General features: G+C 41.2%; 1 protein-coding gene across 1 annotated transcript in view; it reads left to right on the top strand.

Moving 5' to 3' along the window:
* Positions 1 to 205: 205 nt before the first annotated feature.
* The window catches only part of pdzd8 (PDZ domain containing 8), a 58,461-nt gene continuing 41,738 nt past the window's right edge, over positions 206 to 16,928 (top strand). The window contains exon 1 of the mRNA XM_071481562.1: positions 206 to 1,212. Coding sequence (XP_071337663.1) covers positions 329 to 1,212 — 884 coding nt within the window. The 5' untranslated portion in view covers positions 206 to 328. The remainder of the gene's footprint in view (positions 1,213 to 16,928) is intronic.

Here is a 16,928-nt window from a genome sequence, read left to right as displayed (position 1 = left end):
GTTCATCCCATTTTTATTAGACATCAGCAGACAATCTGTTGCAGTGATGTTGGACGCTACTCAAAGGTCAACTCAGGTCATGCTACCGGGCAGCTGGTAAATCCTACCTACCTTGAACGCATCGAAAGCAACACACTCTGGCTCCGTCATTACGCACATCGACGCAACCGGTTCGTCCAATCAGGTGAAGAGTCTGAAGCTCAGGAAAGAAGCAGATGATATGGCAGCTTTGAGAGCGACCAGGTGGAACTTGCTTTGTTAATTCGGCTGAACGTCTGAATATGAAGACTGAGTGAGTCGGACACGTCGTCAGGTTCAGCTGCTCGAGATGATTTACTTAATGCTGATTTCCGCGCTCTCCGGAGCAGTCGTGACGTTGATTTTACAGTTCCTGCTGATATACCGGAGGAGCCCCGAGCCCGTAAGCAGGACGGTGCAGTATGTTACAGTATTGCCTGATAACGCGTTGAAGGATTACTTTAATACCCAACATGCCGAACCAGGACAGCAGCAGCAGGACAGCACGACATCTGCTGCACCCAAACAGCAAGAGGCCGCCTCAGGCCGGCAGCAGGAAGCGGCTGTCACCGGCGGCAGCCCCAAACAACAGCCGCCGCCGCCTCCACAGAGCGAGCCCATTGATGCGACCAAACCGGAGACGTGCAATTTCTTAAACGCTATATTCTTGTTCCTGTTCAGAGAGCTGCGTGACACCCCTGTCGTCAGACACTGGCTCACCAAGAAGATCAAGGTGGAGTTTGAGGAGCTGCTGCAGACCAAGACCGCAGGTCGGCTCCTGGAGGGGCTCAGTCTCAGGGACATCTCCCTGGGCAACTCTCTGCCGGTCTTTAAAACGGCCAGGCTGATGAAGCCGGTGCACCGGAACGAGGACGGCATGCCCGAGGAGCTCAACTTCGAGGTGGACATCGAGTACAACGGCGGCTTCCACCTCGCCATCGACGTGGAGCTGGTGTTCGGGAAGTCCGCCTACCTGTTCGTCAAGATGCGGCGCGTGGTGGGCAGGCTGAGGCTGCAGTTCACGCGCATGCCCTTCTCCCACTGGTCCTTCTCCTTCCTGGAGGACCCGCTGGTGGACTTTGAGGTGAAGTCGCAGTTTGAAGGGAGACCGCTGCCTCAGCTCACCTCCATCATAGTCAACCAGCTGAAACGGGTGATCAAAAAGAAACACACCTTACCCAACTACAAAATCAGGTAGGCTCAAAAACACTGGGCACCATGTCAACCTGCAGCCACACAACAGCTGCAGAAACTCCTCACCGAGTTATGAAACCAGCGGGGCCTAAAGGTGAAGCACCTGGCTGGGCTGTTCACCACAGTGATGCTCTCCTGTGAAACATGTGATACTGTATCTTGTTAAACAACAAAACTCAAGTAGAGGTGATGAATAACGCCTGCACTGGTCGTAATTCCACACTGTAGGCCTACATCAACAGTGTGAATCTAACAGATTCTGCTGTGATGTTTTGCAGCATCCAGCAAACATTTATGAACAGGAGAAGATTCAAACCAAGTGTCCATAGCTGGGAGTATCTGGTTCTTTCATGTGGGTCAAACCAGGCTACCAGACCTATAAACTTAACACAACTTCATTAAAACCATACCACTGGTGCTATTAACAATAACAATAATTGATAAAAGGCATTTGTCCCATCCTCACAATTGGAAGTACATCCCTCCAAAACAAACACATTAAAGTGTTCTACTGCTACACTAAGTGTTTGTGATGTTTTAGGAAATGAGGTTTAAGAAACACATTTTCCATTGGTCGCTCATCAAGACAGAAAAGCTCAAATTGCAAAACAATGATCCTTAAAAACTGTTGCCAAATTTCAATTTAAAAGTAGCCAAATTTACATCTTTATTATTTGTCGTCTGAGCTGTCACTAGAGATGCTGCTCTGCTTCTCAAATGATTTTCCATTCCCTCCAGCAGTGAGTTCAGTAGTGGAACAACAGGGTCTTATCAATATCACAGCAACAGAAACCAAAACATTCTGACTGTACCACAACAACTGTCCTCAGCACATGAGTTTGGCAAGTTGTCATGGAAATGTTTTTCAGAGCAAGGAAATCTCCTCAAAGGTGGCTTAAAAGTTGAGATTGAAAGTTCATTCCTGACATTTGAACTAGTAGTTCTAAACTGAAAGTCCACTCATTGTATATTTTTTGTCAGAGCTTTCAACCACATCTCATGGGCCTTCATCTGTGGATGTAGCTTTATCAGTTGTAATGGAAATATTCTTTGTGCTTAATTGTTATGGAGACATTCTCTTCGACCTCTAAGGACCGTGAGGGACAGTCGAAAGCTCTGGGAAGAAGCCAGTAAGTGAACCTGGAGTTAAGATATTTTTGGCTGGACTGCAACAGTGGGGCCAGCCCCATAATCACTAATGTCCATGACTGACTGAGTGATGAAGTTCAGTGATCATTGTTACACCATTGGTCAGCCAAGTGCCACGTGACTGAGTTGGCGTTTCCTCATTGGTCGTTGCTCTTTCAAAATGTATTGATGCAAACAGTTTCTATTAGGGGCCGTTCACAGTCTGCTGTGTTGCCATCTTAGAGCATTTGTCATTAGATTTATAGACTTTTATCAAAAAAGCAGATAATGACTAATTCAGTCACTGTTCGGACAAACCATAGCTACTTAACAGAGAGTCTCCAGTCATTCTCTCTCTCTGTCTGAGAGACTAAATGAGAAAGTCTGTTCTAACTTTGTCTCTGAGTGATCATTTTACAGTAAATCCAGCTGAGATCACAGCTCAGTCTTTGTCTTTAACTGATGTGTTTGATGATTTTTGTTAGATAATGTCGTGATTATAAAATCAGGATTTTAGCAGCAGCAGCTTGGAGTGATTGCTGGTTAACATGTAGTTTTAATTGACCACATTTCAGTCACTGTTTCAAACATGACAACTCTGTTGTCATGACCACAGAAACAGAAAAAAACATGTCAATGAGAACAGCTTTATTGTGAATTCAGGTGTATTAAAATATTATATATGTGAACACAGAGAGGAGGAGAGAAGCAAACAGATAAAGAGCTGAACCCAGCTGACACTAGACTGAAGCCAGCTGACACTAGACTCAATGATGATGTCAGTTGTTTACAGCGTTTCCACAACAGTTTTCAACTACATTCTCAATTTCACCCATTGGCCATACACGGTCCAGACAGATACTAGGGTTGTTGTCATATAGTATGTTTGTTTGTAGGGTAGCTTTTAACTTCCTTTGGAGCATTGTCAGATTGTGATATTATTCTTTTATGAGTTCCCAACAAGAACAAATATTATAGGATACAGACACTGTACAACATAGACTCTTCTTCGTTTTTTAATGCCACCCGAGCAACACAGCTATTTGCGGAACCAAATTCTCCACTATCATCTAAAGTAACATCTCCCACTCCATGCATTCAGTAGATTTCAGATTCCTTTCCTCCCACTTGCAGCTGTAACTCATTGTCTGCATATCACTTTTGTTTTCAGTGTGTCATTAATCTGAAATCATTCTGCGACCTACAGAATCCACGTTTTTCAGGAAATGGTTAAGAACAGTGGGTTGACCATGTGAAGACCATCATGTGTGATCTTCAGATGACCATCTGATCCCAAAAACATGCGCTTGACTGATCCTTTTTGAGAAGTAAGATCTCAGGTTACAAGAGAGTAAGTTGAGCTCTTACTTCACTGTCCACACAGTCTATTTTGTAGCAGACTCTAAATTGACATGTAACTTTCCCACTGTTGAGTTTTCCTTTGCTGAGGCAGATTCATTTTTCAGCTCTATGATGGAGTGTTTTCCAGGTGACTTCTGTTTGACTTAGGCCAAACAGTGTTTAGTATAAGGACCAAAAATCTCAGTATGGTTTCAACAGAGTTTCCCATATTCCCTCCAGCAAATACTAGTCTAGATATCATGTGAGAGTTTTTAAACAGTAGCTTTCTCTTTATCTCTCTGCAACTGATGAAGCACCCGGCAACAGCCTGAATATGCACATTGTCTCCCATCTTCCCTGTGGTGCCCTTAGCCTGATTGGTGCCACACAGAAACACACACACACAATACTATAACACTATGTGTTATGTGTATTTTTTCACGATTGATTATACTTTACTGAGGAAAATTCAGTACCTTGGATTACCAGCGGTGACAGTGGGGCTGGTATTGTTTTAAGCTTGTGAGTTTGTGCATGTGTGTCATCATGGCAAAATATTGACCTGGAGACAGCGCGACACCTCCTGTAGCAGGAACGATCACAGAGGTGGTTTGGAGGAGTTTGGCAGGTGTTTGTCTGTCTGTGGACTGATATTGTTACTGTGATAGCATCTCAACTGGGCAGGTGTGTGGCTGACATCAGAATGTCAAAAGATGGATGTGATCTGACCCATTAGAAGTCATGTCATAATGTAGTAATAACTACTGAGTGCTTGCATAACAATGTAGTAATAACCCCTATATGTATTTTTTTTTTTTTTTTTTTTGACGTTTATTATTGGTCAGAGTAAAAAAATACATCTACCATCATTCAAGGTTGTTGCACAGTGAAACATGAAAACGTTAAATCCTCGGAACAGGCTCTGGACCTAACTGAAAGTAGGAATGGGAATTTAGTTTAAAGAAGTGAGAAAAACAAAGAGAGAAAAAGGGAAGTAGAAAGTTCACATGAGAGCAAGACATGAAAAACAGAAACTTGTGTGATCAGGTCCTTATTTCACTTTGCCTTACAAAAAAGGGACCAGCTCTCAGGTAGTGGATGTACACGTGCTGGTGACAGACACTGTCCTCTAGGACCTTCTCACAGCAGCATGACACATCTGCACTCTGACTGTTAACTTGAGTCCACATGAACCTGACTTGTGTAAGTCTGTTAAGGTTCCCGCCCTCTGTTATCAGGGGGAGCCTGGCTGATTATGTCATTTCCTGTCAGTTATCACAGTGCAGTGTTTCCTGCTCTCTCTGACACACACTGTTCCTTCGTGCGGATCCTGCAGACTTGTAGTTAGAGCCTGGCTAACTTCACTGGCTGCTGATTATATCTTTGTTTGCAGTAGTTAAACATGACTGTGCACATCTGAAACTCCAACTTCTGTTTACACACTTGTGCTCTGTCCAGAGGTTGGAAGCACAGAGTTGTGCTGTAAAGGGGTAACATGCAGAAAACTACCCGATGCTTTGCAGTGTTGTCACTCTCTGGGTTCAGCTTCTCAGTCATGAGGATTTTCTTCTTTTCTCTGTTGTATGTGATTGGAAACGGAATCAGGGCTGAAGCTAGGAATCATTTTCATTATTGATCTATCTTCTCATTATTTTATCAATCAAATTATTAAGTGTTGAGTCCATAAAACTTCAGGAAACAGTAAAGAGTGAACGGTTTCCCAGAACCCAAAGACATTCAGTTTACACTGATATAAAACAGAGGAGCAGCACATCCTCACATTGAGAAGCTGGAACCATGAGCATTGGCTGGAAAAATAATTTTAATGATAAATCAATTATCAATCAGTTATCAAACCTACAGGTTCATGTTTCAGACTGTTGGGATCAGTGGCATAAATGATGGGTACGTACCATGCGTATGCCATTTCCTGCACATGAACTGGCCTTTCTGAAGACAGAATGTGAGACTGTGATCACCTCATCATTCTTTTGACCATGTGATCACATGTTTTTTAGAGCAGCCAAGTAGGGCTGGGCGATATGTCGAGTATTTAATTTATATCGATATTTTTTCATGCGCGATAGAGAATCATGTCATATCGTTTATATATCGATACAGCGCTTATTATGCCATAAAGCAAGACGTGAGTTCATCACTGTCAAACTCAGCTTCTCCCAGCCTCTCTCTACGCGCATGCCATGACGCCCCACCCCTCACAACACATGCCACGACCCCTCACCTCTTCACTACCTACATGGCCCCACCCCCACCCCCCGCACACTGAGTAGACGGATGGCGGCGTAAACGAGATGGAGACGGAGAAGAGCAAAACGGATGCAGGGGACGACGAAGAACTGGTTAGCAAAAGAAAATCAACTGGCTCGGTAATTTGGAGGTGGTTTGGATTTAAAGTGGCAGATGTGGAACAGAAAGACGCGTTTTTTTTATTTTATTCAAGAAGTTTCTTAATTTAATATATGCTGTTTTTTTTCTGCACCATTTAATGTGCATGTTAATCCTGTGCAGCTGCTGAATGTTATTAAAAGTGGCTGGCCCATGTGGCTTCAAACTAGGACTGTCTGCTTTGTTATTACACGGAAAAAAATGTCGAGATATATATCGTATATCGCCATTCAGCTAAAAAATATCGAGATATGAATTTTGGTCCATATCGCCCAGCCCTACAGCCAAGTTAAAGAGACAGTGAAGACAAATGAGAAATAAAGAGGAGATACAGAATTTAACATAAAACTAAACAGACAGTGTCACTGAGCTTCATTCATTATGATCATTATACGTTTTTCAATTCAATTCAATTCAATTTTATTTGTATAGCGCGAAATCATAATATACATTATTAGACCTTACTTTGTTACAGAGAAAAACCCAACAGTTCCCACAAAGAGCAAGCGCTTGGCGACGGGGGGGGGGGGGGGGGGGGGGGGGGGGGGAAGAGAGAGAGAGAGAGAGAGAGAGAGAGAGAGAGAGAGAGAGAGACAAGTGCATCATGGGAATCCCCCAGCAGTCTAGCTCTATAGCAGCATAACTAAGGGATGGGTCAGGACATACCCGAGCCAGCCCTAACTATAAGCTTTACTAAACAGGACAGTTTTAAGCCTGATCTTAAAGGTAGAGAGGGGGTCTGCCTCCCGAACCCACACTGGGAGCTGGTTCCACAGGAGAGGAGCCTGATAGCTGAAGGCTCTGCCCCCCATTCTACTCTTACAAACTCTGGGAACCACAAGTAGACCTGCATTTAGAGAGCGAAGTGTCCTATTGGGAAAATAGGGAACTATAAGCTCTTTAAGGTACGATGGTGCCTGACCATTAATGGTTTTGTAGGTGAGGAGGAGGATTTTAAATTCTATCCTGGATTTTACAGGGAGCCAATGCAGAGAAGCTAACACAGGAGAGATGTGATCTCGTTTCCTAGTTCTTGTCAGTACTCGTGCTGCCGCATTTTGGATCAATTGGAGGTTTTACTGCATTTTTGGGACATCCTGACAATAAAGAATTACAGTAGTCCAGTCTTGAGGTAACAAATGCGTGAACTAGTTTTTCAGCTTCCTTTAGACACAGAATGGGTCTGATTTTTGCAATATTGCGCAGGTGGAAGAAGGCTGTCCTAGAGACTTGCTTTATATGTGAAGTAAAGGACAAGTCCTGGTCAAAAATGACACCAAGGTTTCTGACTGTAGCACTGGAGGCCAAGGTGATGTCATCCAGACTCAGTATATTATCACATAGTGTATCTCTGAGGTGTTTTGGGCCAATTACAATAACTTCAGTTTTGTCTGAATTTAAGAGTAAGAAGTTACTGGTCATGGCTATGAGGAGATCGTTGGTAACCTTAACCAGAGCTGTTTCTGTGCTGTGATGGACTCTAAAACCTGACTGGAAATCTTCAAACAAACCATTTCTGTGCAAATAATCACATAACTGGTTTGCAACGACCTTCTCAAGGATTTTGGAAATAAAGGGGAGGTTGGATATAGGTCTATAATTGGCTAAAACATCTGGATCAAGAGTAGGCTTTTTAAGTAGAGGTTTAATTACTGCAACTTTAAAACCCTGCGGTACATAACCAGTTGATAAAGATAAGTTAATCAGACTTGATATAGAGGTGTCGATTAAAGGAAAAACTTCTTTGAACAGCCTTGTTGGAACGGGGTCTAGAAGACAAGTCGATAGTTTAGATGAAGAAACTGTTGAAGTGAGCTCAGAGAGATGTACAGGAGAGAAACAGTCAAAATATAAACCAGTTACAGTGGACTCTAGGGCTGCTGAACTGGACAGTACATCTGAGCCTGCTGTGGGGAGGAGATGGTGAATTCTTTCTCTAACAGAGACAATTTTATTTGTAAAGAAGCTCATAAAGTCATTACAACTGAGGGCTAAAGGTATAGATGGATCAACAGAGCTGTGGCTGTCTGTCAGCCTGGCTACAGTGCTGAACAGAAACCTGGGATTATTCTTGTTTTCTTCTATCAATGATGAATAATAGGATGTTCTGGCTTTACGGAGACTTTGTTTATACGCCAATAGGCTGTCTTTCCAAGCCTTTAGCGATTCTTCCAGGTTAGTAGAACGCCACCTTCTTTCTAGCTTCCTTGAATTTTGCTTTAAAGCTCGTGTTTCTGAGTTGTACCATGGAGCTAGCCTTCTCTGACTCACTACCTTCTTCCTCAGAGGGGCCACAGTATCTAGAGTTGCACGCAGTGAGGCTACAGTACTGTCAACAAGATCATCAACCTGTGTGGATGTGAAGTTAAGAGAGCTGCTCCCTACTGCATTGATGCATGGCAGTGGGCTAAGTACTGATGGGATTCTTTCTTTAAATTTGCTAACAGTATTGTCAGAGAGACACCTGCTGTAATGGACTTTTTTCCCAAATGCTCTGTAGTCCATGACTGAAAACTCAAATATTAGCAGAAAATGGTCAGATAAAAGAGGGTTTCTGGGAAATACTGTTAGATATTCAATGTCAATCCCATAAGTCAGAACCAGATCATGGGTCTGGTTAAAAGAGTGAGTGGGTTCATTAACATGCTGAGAGAAGCCAGTTGAGTCTAATAATGAATTAAATGCATGACTCAGGCTGTCACTGTCAACATCTACATGAATGTTAAAATCACCCACCATGATAACTTTATCTGTGCTGAGAACTAACTCAGATAAAAAGTCTGAGAACTCAGATAAGAACTCAGAGTAAGGGGCAGGTGGACGATATACAGTAACTAGTAGGACTGGTTTTTGTGTCTTCCAGTTTGGGTGTGACAGACTAAGAATAAGGCTTTCAAATGAATTATGATTAACCTTAGGCTTTGGATTCATTAATAAATTGCAGTGATAAATGGCTGCCACCCCTCCTCCTTGGCCTGTGCTTCGAGGGATATGAACGTTAACATGAGGGGGGGGTGTTGATTCATTTAAACTAACATATTCATCCTGCTGCAGCCAGGTTTCTGTCAGACAGAGCGGATCTACATGATGATCAGTTATCAGATCATTGACTAGTAGAGATTTAGATGAGAGTGATCTGATATTCAATAATCTACATTTAATTTTCCTGTTATTTGGTTCTGGAATAACGGTTGTGTTAATTTTTATTAGGTTTTCATGTCTAACTCCTCCTCTGTTCACTTTTGATTTATTACATTTAAATTTAGGTGGTCAGGGGACAGACACAGTTTTTAGGGGGTGAATGGCAGGCGACTGCTCTAAGAGAGGCGCAGAGAAGAGTGTAAGACTGCGACTCTGCCTCCTGGTCTCAACTCTGGATTGTCATGGCTTTAGCTTTCTCAAGTTTTACTGTTTACAGCAGAAAAAATTTGACGGTTGATAAGCAGAAATAATTGCGAGCTCAATGTTTAATATTATTGCCTCATTATTTAGTGTGGGTCATTGTGTGAACTGTTTTCAGACTGTTTGAATATTAACTGAAGTTTACTGATCAGCTCCTGTTTATGATCCACCAGCAATCAGTCCAGTTGTGTTTCTTTTTTGTCGTCCTCTTCTGTGTCTGGTTACTTGTGGCTCAGACAGTGTTTCTGTCTGGAGACTGATGGATTAAAGGAGTGTCTTCATCCATTTATGGCTCATGGGAGTGGAAATGAGGGTTGTGCACGTGCAGCCAATTTCTCAATGAGTGAGATTTTTAAAACAGAACCATGCTGTTCACGCCTTTATGATCCTGACCAAGAGTACATGTTTGCATATTTCTGGTTTTATGTGTTCATGTGGTTTTTTGAAGATGCATCAATTTAAACTTGTGTGATGGGTATTTAGTTTTTTTCACTTTTTTTTTTTTTTACAAATGAAATTAGTTTTTGATTAATAGAGGGAATAATTTGCCAATTAGTTACAACCTTAGTTATCATGAAGGGAATGCACAATGTGATCAACCAATCACCTGCTGAGCTGGATTGGACAGATTATGATTTGTCGTGGTATTAATTTAGTTTCTTTTTAAACAATCATCTGTCAGTAATTATGTGGCCTTACTGCATTTATTTAACACTATAGGAAACCTTGGTGGATAATATGGAATATCTGCACATTTCCCGCCACATGTGACTTTTGTCATAATATCCTTTTTCTTCAGCTTTCTACAGTCTGCTGAGTCCAGCCATCATTTCACTGCTTTGCTTGCTTTTCATTATATCTCGTCATGTGACAAATAAAGCTTAGACAAATAACCTCCCCCTATAATATCGTGTTTCACGATAATGAGCTGGACAGTATGGAGATATTGCATTTTGGATATGGCCCAAGCCTAAAGGGATTTGCTGTTCACTCTGTGGAGAGCTCAGGGCCTAGGAATGCAGCACCAGTCTGTTAAATGCCCTTCAAAAAGGCTGAGGTGTTAAAATACTTCATCAGAAGATCCAACTGTTAAATGCAAAGGTCAAATACAGACTCACTGCCTCGGAGTTGTGTGGTGGAGTGCTGCAGCAAACAGAGGGACTCTAAATGTGCGGGTGAATGTGTATCACTGGCGATGTAGAGTGTGATGAGATGATGTAATGAAGAACAGCCTCAGAGAATGAAAGCTGGACCTTGGGATTTGCTGAATTGCACAGATGGTAGTTCTGTAGAGGGGAGGGCTGGGACCAGAGCCCACTGGAGGTAATCCAGGCATTACAGCACTCATGTCGAGTCTCAGCTCCAGCTATGGGGGAATACTATGTTAAAAGCCAAATCTGTGATGGTTTTACGTTCCAGCTCTGTTCAGGGGGGAGGAGCCCTGGAAACAGCTTGTGCATGCACTAGTTTTATCAACGAACTAAGGCTGCGAATTTCTGATAAATCAGTTCATGACTGATACAATAAACCAAGGAGTAAATAAAGATACTGTGAAGCTGGTCATAGTCTTCTGTGGTCATTAGTTTGAATCATGGATATATGACAATAATCCACTAACTTTTTCTGGAGCTTTCCATCATATGACATCTGACTTCTTCAGCAGATGGAGCTGAGCAGCTGATATGTTTTCATCCAGAGCCCTTACAGGACTTCCTGTCCAAGTTCATTCTTGACCATGGAAATAACAAAACATACCCAACTCAAGGTCCACTTTCAGGCTTCTTCCTGATCATTCAGCTGCATCACACACCCTTCATCACTAGATGGCATTAGCTCAGGTGGATCTTTGAACCTGTGAGCTCAGTAGTGTTGAAAAAAGTAAGTGGACCTTGAATTATGAAACTGCCATTTCTTTTCTTTTTTTTTTTTTTTTTTTAATATCTATTGTTTTTCCTTTTACAAAGAGTAACACAACATGAACATGGGGTGTTTTCTGTCACAGTATTACAGCAGAGTAATTAAGTATATCAGGTACATCTTGATATATAAAAGAAAATTAAACAAAAGAAGGGTGTTTCAGGGAAATGTACATTTTCCAAAGCTTCCAGATGTCATTGAATTTAGATTGCTGGAGCCTCATTGAAAAAGTAATTCTTTCCTTTACATACACATCATAAATAATATCATACCATTCATCTGTAGATGGGATGTCTGGCTTGAGCCATTTCTTTGTAATTGCTTTTCTAGCAGCTAAACTCAGTATTCCAAATAAATATTTATTTTTCACACTTACATTAGCTGAGTTTACAAGCCCAAAAATAAGTTAATCCATGTTAAATGTAATGTCAGTTCCAAATATAGTTACTAGTTCTGAATAAACCTTGCGCCAGAAAATATTTATTTTTGGACAGGCCCAGAACAAATGGTAGTGATTGGCTTCCTGAGAACGACACAACTTCCAGCAGCTAGAAGATCCTGTATGGTAATCCTGCTGAGCAGGTGTAATGAAATACCTAATGAGACACTTCCAGCCGAAAGAGCTCCATGAGTTTGAGCAAGATATCCTCCACTGAAATTCACAGTATTTTAACCAGGTATCTTCCGAAAGGCTGCTGTTGGTTTCCCTGCCCTATTTTTGTTTTATATATGTGGTATTCACCATTTTTATTTCCTGCAGGCCTCTACAAAGTCTAGAGGTGACTTTAAGCATGGAATCTGTCCTATAAGCACTGACAAACACTTTTAATAGACTGTTTTCAAACGCCTTTTGACTTTTTAACATAGTGCTGTTTAGGTGGTGCCGTATCTGGAGAAATCTAAAAAAGTCACTATTGTTGAGACCATGTAGTCTTTTCAACATCTCAAAGCTCCTGAGTGTTGCCTGGTTGAACAAGGTACAATATGAGGAGAGACCCCGGCTTACCCATCCCCTATAGGTGGCATCCATCTTATTTGGGGGAAAGTCAAGATCGTAGCAGCACCATTTCAGAATCTTTACCTCTTCTAACATATAATTTCTAGTGATAACATTTAACCATGTTTTCAGAGATAAGTTGATCCATTTATTTCCTGTTTCCATCAAGATTAGTCTTTTATCCCCTATTCTTGCTTGAATTGGCACTGTCCCAGATATGTTTTCTTCAATTTCCTTCCATCTTGCTTTGTAGTCTGGGACGCACCAACAGAACAGGATCCCTGGCTGGCAGGGAAGAGCCAGTCCACCCTTATTTTTTGACAATCGAAGAGTTTGGAACACTACTCTCAGTTTTTTACCGTGCCAAATGTAACGTGACAATAATTTATCCCATTCGTTGAATTGTTTGTCATTCATTTCAATTGGGAGGGTCTGGAATAGATATAGTATTCTTGGCAAGATGTTCATTTTTACTCATTAAATCCGAGATTCAAAACTTAAAATTGGAATTAGATTCCATCTCTTCATGTCTTCCTTTAATTTCCTATTTAATAGACCAAAATTTAAGTTGTATAAGTTTGATAAATCTTTTGGAATGTTTACTTCCAGATACTTCATATGTTCTAGATCCCATTTTAGTTGAATCTTAGAGGTAACGTTTTGACTAGGTTTGTAATTGAAGTTTAGTATTTGGGTCTTTTGGATGTTCAGTTTATAGCCTGAGACCGAGCCAAAAGCATCTAAGAATGATAGTAGTTCCAAAATTGAATTTTCAGGGTTTGATAAACTAATTAAAACGTCATCAGCAAATAAAGAAATCTTGTATTCTTGGTCTAATATTTTTATCCCAGTGATATTGTTGTTCTGAGTAATCCCCTGATTTAACGGTTCAATAAACAAAGTGAACAACAATGGGCTCAATGGGCAGCCTTGTCTCGTCCCTCTTTCCAGGCCAAATGGGTTTGAAATTGCTCCATTTATTTTTACTCTGGCCTTTAGTTTATTATATAGTGCTTTAATGGTTTTAATAAAAATTTGATGAAATCCAAATTTGTCTATAGTCGAAATAAGAACTCCCAATTAACTCGATCAAAAGCCTTCTCTGCGTCAAGGCTTAGCATTACTGCCTGGAGTTTATTTTTGTTTATCTCCTCAATCACGTATAGCGTTCGGCGAATGCTATCCTGTGTCTGTCTTTGCTCATTAAAGCCTGTTTGATCTAGACTTATTATCTGAGGAAGAATATTTTCAATTCTTTTTGCCAAAATGTGGGTAAAGATCTTATAGTCTTGGTTCAAAACACTTATTAGTCGATAGCTTCCACAGTCTAACTTGTCTTTACCCTCTTTTGGTATGACGGACATCACTGCTTCTTTCCAAGAGAGAGGAACAATGCCAGTTTTAAGCACATGGTTGTATGTAGTTTTCATTCTAGGGGTGAGTAAGTCCTTCATCTCTTTGTACCACTCTGCCGGAAATCCGTCTGGCCCAGACGCTTTGTTTATCTTTGAATGTGATATTGCCTTTTTAATTTCTTCATCTGTAATTTCACCAATTAGAAGCCTATTTTGTTCATCACTCACTTTGGGTAATTTTATGAGTTTTAAAAAAGCTTCCATCTCTTCTCCATCTGTTTTGGGTTGGGTATATAGATTAGTATAACATGTTTCAAAGGTTTGTTGGATATCTTTTATTTTGTAGTGTGTAGAGTTGGTAATGGGGTCCCTTATTTTATGAATTGTATTTTCTGCCTGTTGCTTTTTTAATTTGTAAGCTAATAATTTAGCTGATTTACTCCCGGTTTCATAGTATTTTTGTTTTAGAAAGGTTAATTTTTTCTTATTATCATTTGAGTAAATCTCATTCAGTTCGTTTTTTTTCTTACTCATTTCCATTTTTATTCCTGGATTAAATGTCTTTTTATGTGTCTTCTCTAATTTTCCCAGTTCCGACTGTAACTGTTTAATTTTTGCTTTTTTCTGTTTTTTCAAATTCAAGCAGTAGCCTATAAGTTTTCCCCTTAGAACCACTTTACAAGCATCCCAAAGAGTTTGTTGGGATACTTCTCTGTTGTCGTTTTCATCGAAATATTGCTTTATGTCTGTTCTTATTTGTTCCCGCATTGGATCTAGGATCCCTGTATTTAGGCTCCAAATGGTCCTCTTTTTTTCGGTGTCTAATGTTACGTTTAAGTAGACTGGTGCATGATCGGATAAATCCATAGTCCCAATATTACAATTTGAAACCCTATACATATCCCTTTGATACATAAGGTAATAATCAAGCCTAGAATAAATCAAATGTGGGTGAGAAAAAAAGGTGAAGTCTTTTTTAGTCGGATTTAATTCTCTCCAAGTATCTGAGAGACCGAGCTCCTTCATCATTATTTTTATATTTTTGGTAGTCTTCTTCTCTCCTGTGTAGCAGGGTTTTGATGTGTCCAGGGTTGGGTGTAGTCTAACATTAAAGTCTCCACCACAGATTAGAGTACCCTGCGCTTCTGAGACTAATAACTCAAAAATTTGTTTGAAAAATGTCCACTCAGATAGTGGAGGAGCGTAAACATTCAAGAAGGTAACTAAAGCACCCTGTAGATAACCTCGGACCAGAACAAATCTCCCATCTAAGTCTTTCTTTTCATAAATGCACTCAAAATTTAATTTCTTAGAAATTAAGATTACCACCCCTCTCTTTGATCCCTGTCTATAGGAAGACGAGCATTGATTAAATCGCCATCTTGTAAGTTTTTCATGTTCCAAATTTGTTAAATGTGTCTCTTGGAGAAGAGCTACTTCCACTTCTTCCCTCTTTAATTTTGCCATAACTTTGCTTCTCTTGATTGGATTGCCTAGACCATTTACATTATACGTAATGACCTTAATTGACTTGGTATTTTGCATTACATGTCATTTAAGTATAATTGAAGCCCTGACCGCCTAGATAAAAAAGGAAAAAAAAAAAGACTTTTGCACCCCTGGTGCTATGCGTAACAGTAGCACCAACACAAACATAACAGAGAACAATATAACAAAAATGCACAGTGACTCCCAATGATGAGGCCTCTTTTATGGCCTCGTAACTCAGATGAAACGTGAGTTTAGAGGGAAAGTCTCTTCCATCTAGCAATGAGAGAGGGTCCTCTGCAGCCTCTAAGCTGATAGATAGGTCCAGTGTTCAGTGAAATGTCCCGACTTCACATATTAATTCCCTATGCCCTTAAAATTATCAACTTATTAGGTGTAGTATTACACAAATGACCTCACAAAAGATATCTATTTGCTATTGTATGGTTCTCTCATCTCAATGTCAAGTCACAAGGAGAGATAGATATGTAATCGTTACATTATCAATACTTATCAAGTGTCCTGACATCTGAATCTTTGAAGTAACTCTTTGAAGCCGTGTTTGGCGCTCTGGTTCTCCCGGTTTCCTCGCCTTCCGCTGGGTCGCCAAGACAGCTGGCCGATCTGATCCAAAAGAGAGGTTGGATTTTTCAAGACCGTCACCGGTATCCCCCTTGCTGCCATGCCTGCCGTTGCCGCCTCTGCCAAGTTGTAGGTCACCATGCCTTCCTTGTAGTGCACCCGCAGCCTGGCTGGGAACGGGGTCTGAAACCATATTCTTCTTTCCTTCAGCGCAGCTTTTGCCTCTGAGTAATCCCTTCGCTTCCTCAGCAATTCCGGTGCGTAATCGTGGTCCATGTGTATCTTCTTCCCTTGGAAGTCGAATCCCTTTCTTTGCCAGGCTTTTTTGAGTACCTCTTCTTTGATTTTAAAGCTCGAGAACTTGACCACAATGGATCTTGGCGGGGCTTCGGCCGGCGGTTTCGTGGTGAGCACCCGGTGCGCCCTCTCAATATTTAGGACTGTGGATGACGGGAGCTCCAGGCCTTTAATTAACAGATTTTCCACAAACGTAATCATTGTTACTGTGCCTTCTTCAGCTCCCTCCTCCACCCCATATAGTCTGACATTCTCCCGTCGGGAGCGCCCCTGCAGGTCCATCAATTTAGCTTCTGTTTGCGCCTGAAGTTTCACCAGCTCAGCCAAAACCTCCTCTGAAGACTGGATTTGAGTGTCTGCTGCGTCAATACGCTCCTCCGTCTCTTCTCTTATTAATGTCTTCGTGGATGTCAGTCAGTTTCTGGCTGGAGTCCCTTCTGAATTCTCGTAGCTCTTTCAGGATAATTCCGAGATTAGCATCATGACTCTGCTCCGGCTCAGTCGGTTGCGTGTCGGCTAGTATGTCGTCGCTAGCTTGTGACAGTCGATCCTCTTCCATTTCGTTGTTTTCCTTCCTCTGTGTGACTCTTAGTTTTTCTGGGCATAATTGTTGGCCCATTTCATTTGCCTTTATATTTGCGTGTCTCAGAGGATTTTCGAGTCGTAGCCGGGCCGTGTTTAATTTTTACCGTCGGGAGCCTGCTAGTCTATGCCACCATCACTTCGCCAGCCAGACCAGAAGTGAAACTGCCATTTCTAAAGTCGAGAATGAACTTTGATACATTGTAAGAATAATGCTGGAA

This window comes from Trachinotus anak, unplaced genomic scaffold (genome assembly GCF_046630095.1).
Source record: "Trachinotus anak isolate AG129_WGS33_773 ecotype Australia unplaced genomic scaffold, CSIRO_AGI_Tana_v1 ptg000007l, whole genome shotgun sequence".
In the NCBI taxonomy this organism is placed as follows: domain Eukaryota; kingdom Metazoa; phylum Chordata; class Actinopteri; order Carangiformes; family Carangidae; genus Trachinotus; species Trachinotus anak.
Note: the sequence above shows the minus strand (reverse complement) of the source record. Positions and strands in the feature narration are given on the sequence as shown.